At 38.7% G+C, this 13607-nt stretch overlaps 1 protein-coding gene across 5 annotated transcripts in view; it reads right to left on the bottom strand.

Moving 5' to 3' along the window:
• nlgn2a (neuroligin 2a) overlaps positions 1 to 13607 on the bottom strand; it is a 109485-nt gene that overhangs the window by 81805 nt on the left and 14073 nt on the right. Inside the window, exon 2 of one of the 5 annotated variants that reach the window (XM_054601834.1) lies at positions 1946 to 1999. The exons of 3 other annotated variants lie outside the window; for them this stretch is intronic. In XM_054601834.1, coding sequence (XP_054457809.1) covers positions 1946 to 1999 — 54 coding nt within the window. Of the gene's footprint in view, positions 1 to 1945; positions 2000 to 11966; positions 11974 to 13607 lie in introns of all 5 variants that reach the window. One more of the 5 variants, XM_054601838.1, reaches the window with a different exon arrangement.

The raw sequence follows: 13607 nt of genomic DNA, 5'->3' as shown, positions 1-13607 counted from the left end.
TGTTAGTCTCAGAGAAAACGTTCCCCCTTCAGCTGATTCATGTGAAAACAGCCCTCTAGTGTCTCTGCACATAAATCATTAAGCAAAGTGGTAAACATCCAAATGGAAAAAAGCAAAAAAGAAGTTTGAGTGAAGGAGAACTTTAAATTTGACTCCTTTTATGCTAAATATATTAAAATATATAGAATGACGATGGAGGGATTGAGCATTTCTCCACCCATTTCTATCCTGGGTGTGTGGGGAAGGCTTTGATAGAATTGATACCATAACGTATGGAGATGCATTTAAAATAGAAACAAGTAGTTTAGCTATTTGCAGCCCTGATTAATGGTTAATACACAAACACTACCTGATTCCAGGTATCAAGTTACAGCATTAAACATATGATTTATACAGTATTACCTTGAAACAAAAGAGGGATGTTTGGATCATAAGGCAGGGTGAACTTTAGCATTATAATATGGAAATTAAGAATTTTGAAGGTATAACGCTGATAGTAACCTATAATATTGTGAAAACATCAATATTTATTACCTGATTATTGATCATTATCCTATTAATGTCACCATACAAACATTTTTCAAACCAAATATTGGCTCCAAGATTGTTGTTTGGACTCGTTGGTATCTTATATAATTATTTATGTAAGATGTACATCATTTATTATAGCAACATCAATTTCAGTTGAATACACACATTGTTAATACCAAGATATTACCTGGTTAAACATCCTGGTTACCTGTATTCTTCCAACCTATCTGAAGTCTTATGCAGAGATTATCTTCCTTTTTCTTGACAGTGCATGTCAAGCATGTTTTTTATGCAATCTGTTTGAATATTGTCATGCAAGACATATATTATTAAGTATCTGTAAATGACTCATTTTAGTCTCTTTCAGTGAGTGACTCCAGTTTTCCACTTCGAGCTCAGATGAAATCTAGCTTGGCATTTTGTTGCCGAGTTAGCGAATTGGTATCAACAGTTCCCAATCAAATGCTGTTAATTGTGCGTCGTGATGAAGGATGAAATGAATATTTAGAGGAAGGTGGAAAGCCTCTTCACTGGGCTAGGCTGTTTTTTCTACATGCTTGCTGACTGCGGCAGTGGGAAAAAGTTGCGTCTGTGCCGGCGCGTTTGATCACCAAGAAAATCCTCTTGTGTCAAACTTCCTCCGACTCCCAACTTCAAAAAATACCCCAAATCAAAGAGCATCACGGAGCAAGAAAAAAAAAAAAAGATTCAACCGCACAACCCCCTCAAAATAGCATGAAGAGAAATATGTATCAAAATATCATCAGTCATCTTTTTCTCCAAGAAACAAGTCCAAAAGAACAAGGAGGGACGGGGGAGGGTGAGAGTGCACATAAAATCACCTCCACAGTGTAATCTTCCAAAGTAGGGCACAAGTGTCCTTGGACGACCCAATTTTTTTTGTTCCTTCCTTGATTTGATGTTATCATCATTGACTTGGAATGAGGCTAGCTTAATATTTGTGTAGGTCCTTACTCAATGGCAATTTCATCCTTGAGCTGAGGCTTGAGGTGCTATAATAACACCTCATTCTGTAAGCTCATCTCAATAGGTGCTTTGTGGCGCTGGGACAATGCTGTTAGGTGGCCAATGTATTTTCAAGGACACAGTGGAGATGATGATGTCTGAGGCTCTATAATGTTTGAGAGCCAGATGAGGACCTCTGGAAAACACACACATCTTTATAATAAAGGGTTTCTGGGTTCCGTTAGCCAGGCCTTATATAAGGCTAATGACTTCAGCACCGGTCAGCACATACACTTACACCAACACATCGGTATGCATCTCATATCCAAAGTCCCACCCAAGAGATGTTTGACTTTTGTGTGTGTGTTTTCCACGTTATGTGTACACCCCCCCTACCCCCAAAAAGACTTCAAAACAAGAAAAAAGGAAAAACATGCAACAAAAATACCTTCGTCTCGAGGCTTGTTCATTGAAGAATCATCATGTTTTTTTGTGAGCGGACCTAGGGTTAAGAAAAAAAGGGGGGAAAAAGAGAAAAGAGAAAATTCAAAAAAGATTACTGGCAAAAACGGAAAAAAAAAGAATATCAAAAAAGAAAAGAAGAAAGAGCAAAAAGGACAAATCAGCAAGAGTTCATGGTTGCCTATTGTTTCGTGATGTTTCTTTTTTTTTCTTTAAAAAGAGTACAAAAGCAAAAACAAAAGGCATCACAGACACAGTTTTATCACAAGAAAAGACACAAGATCAAAGAAAACTGTTTTTTTTGGATTTTCTTCTCTCCCCCCTGCAAAAGAAAACAGCTGCCATTGTTCATGGTCCGTCTTTCCCTTTCCCCTTTAAACCTTGTTTGTTCTCTGAGCCTAACTTTTTTCGTGAGCGTAGGGTGGGTGGCGGGTGGGGTTGGTGAAGGGGGGGGAAAAAGAGAATGTGGCGTAATAAGGCCTCTGTGATTTGAAGAACAGGACCCAGCCCTTCCCTCCCTCCATATGACCAGAAAAACGACAGATTTTTAAAAAAGGCAAAGAGGACACCTCTAGGAAGAACAGCAGGGTTCGGATCCTGATGCTCAAACCCCAAAATCTTAACACCAACCTTTCAGCAGTAAAAGTACACAGAAAATGTAAAGGGCAGTTGCACAACAATTAGACCTGTTTGGATTGACACTAAACACAGAGACACCTTTGATTAGACAAACACAGAGTGACCCTGTAATGATAAACGGCATGTTAAACATGTTGCAGATAAAACAGGGCACAGGTGCTTTTGTGTTTCGGAGTGTCTGTGTGTGTGTGTGTCTTTTTTGTCATTATTTAGTGGGTATACCAGAGAGCTTTTCCCCAGGCGGGTAAATAATTACATAGCACAACAGCAGTGTGTCAATTTGAAATGACAAGTTAGCGTGACGCTAATTGCGCGGAGGAGTGCAGGTAAAAAGGTGAACGTAATTTGATCCCCATCTGCCCACTGGCTGCTTTTTGGTAAATTAAAAGAGTAGTGGAGAGAAAGAAGAGAAGACAGACAGTCAGAGAGAGCAGGAGAGAGAAAAATAACCTCCTCTCCTCTTCTCTTCCTTCCATCATCTTCATCTCTCCTGTTTTTTATTTGTTGATGAACTGCTCGTGTTATATTCAGGGAACCTGACTGTGAGAAAGAGGTTTCTGTGTCATCAACCCTCCTACTCCTTCTTCTCTTAGAGTCATTATGAGGAAGAGAGGTGTCTAATGAAAAATACAATATCAGCTTTTTGTTCTTGTTTTATCATCCTTGCAGTTGTCATTGTGCATGTACAGAACGCTTCATTCATGTGCAGATGTCTCAGAAAAGAGAAAAACAAAGACCATATATGTAAAATGTTCACCTCAGCTTTCACAAAGGAAGTACTACTACAAAATACTTTTCACCTTTCATCGCTTTTGTTTTCATATTATGACTCCACTTTGGGAACCGTGCTGTTTGGCAAGGAAACTGGATTTTATTCAGCTGAATCTGTGGAAAAAATAAGTTCTGTAACACTAAGTGACTTACTGGAAGAGTCTTCTCCTCATCGGGGTGTTGCAAAAACTTGTTAAAAGCATAGACGACAAGATGGCTGAATATTTGTCACACCTCCATAGAATTACACACATGTACGTCCAGCAGCCTGGATGCAGCATTTCAATCCCGGAAATATCAAAATAAAAAGTACACAACAAAATGTGACATCAAATCCCAAAGTATAATTGGGATTTCATTTAAGACATGAGGAACACAACCCAAGAAGGGCTTGGCAATTATTCAATTATGATCATTTAGCATCGAAATGGAATCATGATGAGATGAAATCATATATCAAAATATCATGATACACAATTACGTTGTCTTTTCGCACTAAAGTTCTTAATTAAATGAGAACAAAAATTCTGATTTTACACAGTCATTTCATTTGTGAAGTAATTAATTCACACAAGAGTATCAAAAACCATGTGGTTATTGCATACACACTATTTATCTATTGAATTACTAGGAAAAAAAACATGTTATATAGTGATTGAAGATTTGGGTCATCACCCAGCACTAAACCCAGGTTGAAAGCTCTGGACAAAGCTAGGAAGCAGACCTTGAGTTTGAAGATTTGGTGTCTTCAAGTAGGAATCATGAATAGCTGATAAGTCCATTAGTGTTTCAAGGTATTTATTTTTTCCATGTGGTCCTTTGTCATTGGAGCAAATAGTTAACTGGTGCTAACCTGTCCCCTCCAATGTTTGAACGGCTAAATGGTTATTCCAAATATTATTAGTCTAAGTATGAACACTGGAAAGACTTTCCAAACCAGGATGTGTTTTATTCCTGGTTGGGGTAAATGGTAGGAGTAAAGAACATAACACTGCCAGAGACTGAGGTTTGCATCCCAGATGTAGTTAACATGTTAACATATTTTCACCGTCTTTGTTTAGAATGAGGAAATTTGCTAATAAGCACTAAACACAAAGTACAGCTGAGCCTGATGGGTATTTCGTTTAGTTTTGTCAACTTGCTGGTGGCCCTTTGGGAAAAGTCAGGGCATTACGGTATGGATTCATTGTCTGGGAATGGAGAATGTTGAGGTAGATGTTGCACTGCTGTAGTGATACATTTGACCTTTTCACCCCTTTGAAAACTCAGGGGATCATCGACTTCATTAGGCATCATCATCTGGAGACCATGAATGTCTGTTCAAAATTTCATGGAAATCCGGCTAAAAGCTAATGAGACATTTCAGTCTGGACCACAGTGGTGGTACAATATTTTCTTTTCAACCTGTAAGCTGAAGTTTAGAATATATGTTTTTTGGTAATTAAAAACCTGAAAGCAGACATTAATAATATTTGTGGCTACAGCTTGAGAGTCGAGGTTTATGGTATTTTTCAGTAGCATTTACCACCTGAATATTAGGGAAATCAATTGAGCAGCTGAGTTTATTCCTGTCCTTGGAAACAGTCGTTTTCTGAGCTCAGGGTCCTCTTATTGGCTTTTCATGGAACTTTTTCCTTCAGCGATGAAGACCTGAACAAACTCATTCCACTGAGGAAGGTGAGATGTAGCTGAAAGCCAAGACTGAGCGAGTGGGTGGACCTTAAGTTGTGATTTTTCTCTCAAACAGGTAAATAGAAATAGGGATTAATACTGTCTTTCTCTGTTAAGATAATGCAATTTTTGCTGAAACTAATGGGAGTAAAAACTACATCAACTGCAGCTAATTGATTATTACATAAGATTTCTATAACACTTGCGAAACACAGCACAATGTCAAAACTTTTGACCAAAAGTTTTTAAAGTGATGAAGAGGTTTAAAATAGTCAGATGCCCATCAAAGAAACGAGACATCACCACACTTTCTTTCGGAGGAAAATGACAAAATGGGGATAGTCTGAAATCAAGCAACCATTACCAACCTGGCAACATGCGGCGAAAAAGAGTAAAAACGGAGCTTGATTGACATCTTTTTGCAATGAGTGGGTGAGAAGCCCAGCAGTGTGAATCAAGCACAGAGAGAAAAAAACAGCAGCTTTTTCCGGATATTTCACTTCTCCCAATCAAAGGTGCTGAGGACGGCAGGAGCATTTTGCGATTGAACTCCCTTCACACACACACACACACACACACACACACACACACACACACACACACACACACACACACACACACACACACACACACACACCACACACACACACACACGCATACACACACACACACACACACACACACCTGTCTTTTGATGACAAAAATAACAGCAAATACAGTTATAATGCACCCAGAATAGACATTAGTAGTACATTTCAGCAAACGTCTAACAAAAGGACAACCACAAAAATGGTTTATAGAAGAAAAAAAGGCTAATTAGACTAAAGCAGTTGTATGACGCATGTTCTTTTCTGGATGTTGTGACCAATCACCTGTGCTTCATGCATAAGAGAAGCTGCAAAAGAGTATTTTCCGCCTAACATTGTTCATCCTCCTCTCTGTGAAGCTGCTTACTTCCCTCTCTCTCTCTCTCTCTCTCTCTTTTTGCGCTTTGCCGTGTCTGTATTGCCGGCCGACTGCAGCTCACTTTTAAGCTGGTTATATAAGGCTTCACTTTGGCTCCACTTCTCCCGAAGGCCACACACAGACACACACGCGCATTGTCACACTAACACATCCTTATACAGTGCACATGCAAAACAGACATCCAGAGTGTGTGAGAGGCGTGTGGAGACACACATTCATATGCAATGTTCAGCGAAAACAATAGACAACAGAGAGACTAAGGAGAATCGATACTTGTCGTGTTTTGTGTTAATGCGCATATTGAACGGTATTCGTGCAGCTGTGTCTGACATCAAGGGAAAGACAGACAGTATTTTTTTTTCCTTTTCACTGCTGTGTTCTCACATGTACTGTCAATGTTCAATCAGAACAGGGTGCTCTCCGGCTCAACTAGTTTCTCATTCAATATCTCTATTTCGCCTGACAATATGAAGTATTGTTTGAGTGGTTTTCATCAGACACATTTCCCTCTGTGGGATAATAAAGATGAATCAGATTATTATGAGTAGTGATTTTTTTTTAATACAATGATATTTTTAGGCAAAATTGTCTTGTTTTCAAAGAAAATGTTTCACTTATACTAATAAGTTAGCATTCACGATAGATTTTTTGCAAAATTTTCTGTTGTTTACTGGCCTCATTTTTTTTTACATAATGTGCTTAAATACATTAAATGCTTTACATTTTTATTTTCGTAGGGATTGACATTTTCATTGGATGATATAAAGCTACTTGGGTTATCCGTTGGCATGTTCGTTTACAACCGAAGGAACAAATTTACCATAATTTGTATGAATGATGAGAGTCCAATGGTGTGACGGTGGGTGGATATATACGTACATAGTGCGTAAAGAAATATTCTGCTATAATATTCTTCACCTGCCAAAAAAGCTTGATTTGTTACAGTTAGATGGCTGAGAGGACTTTATTTGAATTAATCTCTCATGCTTTTAGGTTGCAGAAAATGCTCTTTACAAATAGATGGTATTTTGTATGAAAGGTTTGCAAAGAAGTCATGTATTGTACATGGAGAACATAACGCTATACCATGAGTCAACCAGACTGAAAGGGCAGAAGGAGACAAAGACACCGTTTCGGTGTCAAGTGCGAAATAATGCAGCCAATAACAAACTGGAAATAAAAGGTGTGTTGCTAAAGCAAAGCTTTTATTAAAATGTCACAATAAAATAGAGGGTTATTCTAGGGTTAGCACTACTGGAAGATCAGCTGAACACAATATGGGCTAACCAATTTGTTGTAACCACTGAGTAGACTCCAGAGGGCCCACAGAAAAACAACTACACTAAATATTTAGAGCACAAATGCACCGTTATGGTTCAATATGATCAAGGGTCACTTGTGCTATTTTGGACTGGAGAACAAATTACAAATAGTAGTAATACAAATAGTGGTAATAGCATTTTGTGCAGTGTTCTCCCATGTCATGTAAAACTATTACTGGAGCATCAACTACACTTAAGTTGTAATCATTTAATTATTATTATTTTGGTCCCAGAACTATTTAAAATGTAAATCATAAATTTGGTGTCTCTCTTAAACAGCAGTGTATATGTATATACATATATTATCTATATTATCCCTTAATGTGCGATGAGGGACATTTGATTGCTAAAATTGAGATTGATCTGAAACCATATCATCCAGCCCTATTCAATACATCCTAGACTCAGAGAACATAGCAATATACAATAAACCAATACTTTTTTTTTAACATCTAAATCAGCATTTCAATCCCTATCATTTGGTACTATTGTGATAATCGAGGCAGACAGTAGCCCGTACAAAGAAAGAGGCTCATTACTTTGTGTTTACGGATACGCGCGTGTGTGTGTTTGTGGGCAGGCATAAGAGTAAGTAGGTGTTGAGTAGCTCATTTAGGCAATGTGTGCCAGTCCGACATGATGTACGAGGAAATGGAACTGAGTCTGACAGCTTGTGAGTGAGAGTCGGCCGTAAATGATGGACGCTTGTATACGGGACTGTGTGTGTGTGTGTGTGTGTGTGTGTGTGTGTGTGTGTGTGTGTGTGTGTGTGTGTGTGTGTGTGTGTGTGTGTGTAAGTGAGAGAGAAGAGATGGGGACATTGTCCTAGAGCGAAGATATGGCAGCCGAATGACTCAATACGATTTTGTGCACGTGTGTGTGTGTTTGTGTGTGTGTGTGCACGTGAGAGCAGGCTGAAGATGAGTAACCAGGATAAGTGAGATGTGACTACCGAGAGTTGCTCACCCACACGCATTCTCTATTTCACGCATTGTAAGTAGAAGTTCTGCTGAGATACAATAGTTAGACTGCCAATCTCCTGCTTCATTAGCGCACGCCACTGCCTCTCTCAGTCCACAAAACTGTGCATGTGTGTGTGTGTGTGTGTGTGCACGCATAGGTGTGTGGGCAGGTCACACATGAGTAAACTGTGACTACACTACAAACAACAGTGAGGTCCATTTTCACATGAATGGCAGTAAAACAGAATGCTGTGTGAGCCGGCGGAGCTTCTGTCCTGTCAGGTGATGTTCTACACTCGCCCTTCAGAAATACTCTAAAAGGATTTATACAGTCGTCATTAGTCACCCTGTCACAATCTGCTGCTCTTGTATCATTAACTCTCAATTCAGTTCCCTCAATTAAATGACGTGATTTGCTTGGCTGTTTAACAGACAGTATTACAGAATACAGAATGTGAAAAGAGGCATTATAAATAGCACATGACTGCCTTTATCTTTCATGTTATAGAACTGTAAATTATTCAATTTAAAGATAGAAATTGCAGCATATGCCTTTGTGTATGTAGTATGTATGTAGCCCTCTGTTCCTTCCAATCTAATGATACTTTATTCTTTATGTTCCTTTTGAGTCACAAGACTTTGTACGTGGAATTTGGTGGTCTTCTTCTAGCTTGTCCATCTCACTCAATACACAGTAACCTCGCCTGTCGCAGCATTATGTGAATAATTATGGTACAAAGACAAATTATACAGTCATGATGGCGTCCCAGCTTGTTCTAACAGTCTACAAGAGGGTATCAAAGGCATGATGGGGCATAAATAGCTTTACATTTTGATTTTCTGTCTTGTCTTGTGTAGCCTGACTGCAGTTTTGGCTTTAGTTTTGCCATTTTTGTGGCTTAAAAGGGGAAAAATAAGGAAAATAATTGTATTTAAAAAGTTGGTTACATCTATATTTTCCACATACTTGATAACTTTATTATTCTGCACCAATTTAAAATATTGTTTCCATCCTCGTATTTGAGCTATGAGAATTAGATGTGTTGTGGTTGAGCAGGCGTTGGCGTGCTTTAATCTCATTCTACATTCTTCTCTGGAGAGTATGCACATAAAAAAAGGTAACATTTAATATGCGTGGAAGCTTCTGAAAATGTATTAGATGTATTAATATACCACAAGGGTTCCTTTTGAGACATAAACTATGTTGGATTAAATAACAGCTACAGAGAATTATTGTGACTGTGGCTTTACTGTCATTTGAAAGTGTTTTAGGAGAGGCAATACTAAAACAAAAAGGAGAAAATGTCTTTAGATAGGAGTCGTGTTGATGAATATATTTATAAGGTGTTGTGTGTTGGGGTCCTGTAAATGAAACGCCAAAGTGCACCGGGTATAGCAGCGCTGCTTTCCTGCTCTGTCAGATCTGCTGGAGATGATCTGCTTATTGATAGTGTGCCCGTCTTAAGTTGCAGTTTACATCCACGTCTGTCCAAAATATCATCACTTCATCATTTGATCTTATTTGATATGTGCAAGAAATCTTCATTATTATCATTTGAATTCTGAGTTATGGCCAAAAAAAAATGACCTAATTAATAAAAATAACCCTAACCTTAACCCATGACTCATGATGACTCATGATAAAGTTGGCTGTTTTATGTAACGCTACATTTTCAATCCAGTGTTTCTCACTACAATGTGTGAAACCTTAAAAATCTAACAAATATGTTGAGTGTATTTCCTTCCCCTCAGCAAGTCTTAAAATACAGTATTATTCCACTTACGGTCATGTTTATTTTAACGAGCAACTGAAGGACTCTTTAGTAATACAGCCAACTGTGAGCTGTAGTTCATGTGTGTACATAGTGAATGTGCTGACTTTTTCTACACAAAATGTAAAGCTGGCTGGCTCTGACTGGCACTGCCTCATATTGAGTAATGTAAGCTGTGTGTTTCATTGAAACACTATCTTCAGCAGATGTGAGACTCATACAGATCTTCACAGCCAATGTGTCTGACTAAATCAGAATTGTTTGGTACACGTATTACTTCCACAATGATTCAGTTGTGATTCTCACTTCTCTTTCTTTACAATGTATTTTTTATTCCCTTCTCTTGTTTCCCTTTGTCCACTTCTCTCCCCCTCTCCCTTTTTGGTCTGCCATTTTTTTCTCTCTATGGCAACTCTCCCAATTTTCATTCTCCTGGTGCCTCATTCTCAAGCCTCTCACTGAGAGCCTGAGAAATATCCTTGTGAGAAAGAGGGGGAGGAGAAGTGTGGCTCCGGGGTATTTCTAATGGCACAGGAATAGGAAGTGAAAACAAGGTGGGAGAAAGAGTTTAAAGCTACAGTTGGTAACTTTAACAAAAATGACATTATCATATCTGCTCAAACTGTCACTATATTCTGACAGCAGTACATGAGACGGATTATCTGTGAAAAGATTAGGGCTCCTCTACCTCCTTTTAGTGCTCCTAATGGCATGTTTTCAACATGGCGGCCAGGTCACAAAGTTTTTTATTTAATATTTAAACAGCACACTAAGATATGTTTACTTAAAACCTTTGAGGAAAGAAATAGGCAACAAAGTAATAGACAGTTTGATCGGAGTTCACAAACTTCACAGGCAGCTCCTCGACCCAGATTGTTGTTTTTTTTCTTCGGGCGCAGCGGAATCTAGCAAATGCCTTTAGGAGTGCTAAAAGGAGGCAGAAGACCCTGCTTTTTTCACAGATTGTCTGTCAAGATATAGTGACACTTAATATGATAAAATCTATTCATTAATAAGCAACACTAGCTTTAAAAGAGGAAAAACATAAGGAGAAAATGGAGAAAAAACGACATGGGACGTAAGGAGAGAAAGAAAAAGACTGGAAGATGGAGTAAAAAATTAGAAAGCAGAGATGGGAAATAAAAGGTTAAAGGTGTTGCATTGCAGGAGATAGAAAATAGAGAGCTTTACAGGGGGAAAAAAACCTAAAGATAAAGAGATTACAGCTAGAAAGAGATAGAGAGAAAGAGGTAAACATAGATGTAGAGAGCGCCGGCGAGGCATTTACGGAGTGGTGATGATCGAGTAGGCATGAAGGTTAAAGCCATTTGCTCCCCATGTAGCCACACACACACACTAACACACACGCGGGCTTAACTGCTCATGCATTCATGCATACACTATGTCTACAAATGTGTGCTTTAGAGTTTAGATTCCAGATGAATCTGGATTTATATGGGCTTACTATAGAATTATTGCGAGACAATACTGTCATTTTAAAATGATCATAGGATTACCAACAATCTCTCAGACCTCTATTCTTCCTGATCTTTTCCATCTTGAATAATGTTCAGAACTGGAGATTGTGAGCTCCATTAACTTTTCATAAGATGGCTAAATAAAGAAAAGAAATCCAATAGTTACACTACGGCATATGTCACGCGTCATCACTGCACAACTTTTAATGGAAACACCCCCTTTTCAACACATCGATTTATACACTTGGTCGGGTAAAGATCTAAGTGTAAGCAGTGATCTGCATTTGTGTTGATAACCCTTGACAACGTCAGGTAAATGTACATCTACTATTTCTTCCACTGAACATGGTTGGTGGAATGAGAGCATGTTTTTTTCTCACTGACTGGTTTGAATCCTGAGACTCCAACAAGCAACTAGGGCTTTACTGAATATCTGGATCTGTAAAGCTTTATTCATAATGTAGACATTCAAATGTGATCATTGTGTTTAAACCCAGTATTTATGCACAGATTCAAATAAAGATTAGACTACACTAATGTTAGTATTTTACAGTTTGCTGGATTAGATTCCAGTGGTGGCTGCATATTCTTTGATCGTTTCTGACTTGTGCGATCCATTTCCAATAAGTCTAAATTTACTATAATTATATACAACATGTTGTTATCTAACGAAATAGTATGCGTAAATGAATATTTGTTGCAGTCCAAAAACAGACATTTTCTCTCATTCTATTTATTTAGAAACTAAATCAATTGATAATAATTATAAGTACAAACGTTTATACTGTATTAACCACAAATACAGTTTCTAAGTTAAAAGATAATCAAAGTTGAAAACAAAATAGTTACATTTTCTTTTTCTGTCAAATTGTACAGACACTCATACACATATATGAGCCAGTCAATTCAAAATCCCTATAGCGTGATTCTCTCTGCTCAAGAGGTGATAGATTACTGGAGACATTCACTCCGTCTCCCATGATACCCTTTGCCTGTCAGAACAGCGCCTGCTGTTTGTCTCCTCATGTAAAAGATAACTGGTAAGTTCACCATTTTGACATTTGCAGTTTTGTCAGCAGAGCTGCGTGTGCTCTTTATTGGGCTAACCTTTGAAAAGCGAAGAATCTTTATGTTGTCTTGACGTACGGGGGAAGGAGGAAAAGGTAAAGGGAAACAGGAAAAATATGGCGGGAGGTTATGTTATCAAAATGCCAACAGGCTCAGCTGCTCTGTTGCCATTTCATGTAGTATTTCATCTGTGAGGTAATCTCTGCGGTCTGTTGGTTTTCCTTAGCTTTGTCCATGAAAAACACAAAGAAACCAATCTGTGTTTGTGTGTTTGAAGAGTCATTCAACCCCTGGGCTATTTCTGCCTTAAACAAAGGCTCGTTGGTGATCTGTGCAATACCCTTCCAGTATGATCCAAGATCACCACACTGTGTATCTGTCCATGAGGGCTTTGAACTCCTCTTGCTGCTTTAACACCAAAGCAGTTTCCATTACATGTAACACAGAGGTGTTCTCAGCTCCCCCCTTCTCCTCTCCCTCCCCCTGTCCACTTCTTTTCTCAGTTTAAGGCCCAGTGTGCAGCATTTAAGGGGATTCTATTGGCAGAAATGGAATATAATATTAACAAATATGTTCGCTTTAGTGTATAATCACCAGAAAATAATAATAATTGTGTTTTTGTTGGCTTAGATTGAGTCCTTCATGTCTACATACGGAGCTGGTCACAGAGTGAAGCTGTGTTGCACCGCCATGTTTATACAGTAGCCCAGAACGTGAGACGCAGATTGCAAAACCATGGCACCGCCAGCCGCCGTCTGGCCTCTGTTGTTTCAGGTAGCGTAATTGTGGCGAGGATGGCCTGTGAGCTAGACATACGGCGTTACCACGGTTATGCACTCAGCTGCTCACGTTACCACCATCTTGGAAAGGTAGGAGTGAGGGAAGGGGTATTCAGCTGGTTGCAATCTGCAGCCAAACCATTAGATGCCACCAAATCCTACACACTGTCCTTTTAAATTGGTGCACTAAAAATGTTTCTGTTGCAGAGTGTAAGGTGTA

Source organism: Anoplopoma fimbria, chromosome 7, assembly GCF_027596085.1.
Source record: "Anoplopoma fimbria isolate UVic2021 breed Golden Eagle Sablefish chromosome 7, Afim_UVic_2022, whole genome shotgun sequence".
Classification (NCBI taxonomy): Eukaryota; Metazoa; Chordata; class Actinopteri; order Perciformes; family Anoplopomatidae; genus Anoplopoma; species Anoplopoma fimbria.
The sequence above is the reverse complement of the archived record's forward strand: the minus strand, read 5'-3'. Positions and strand labels throughout refer to the sequence as shown.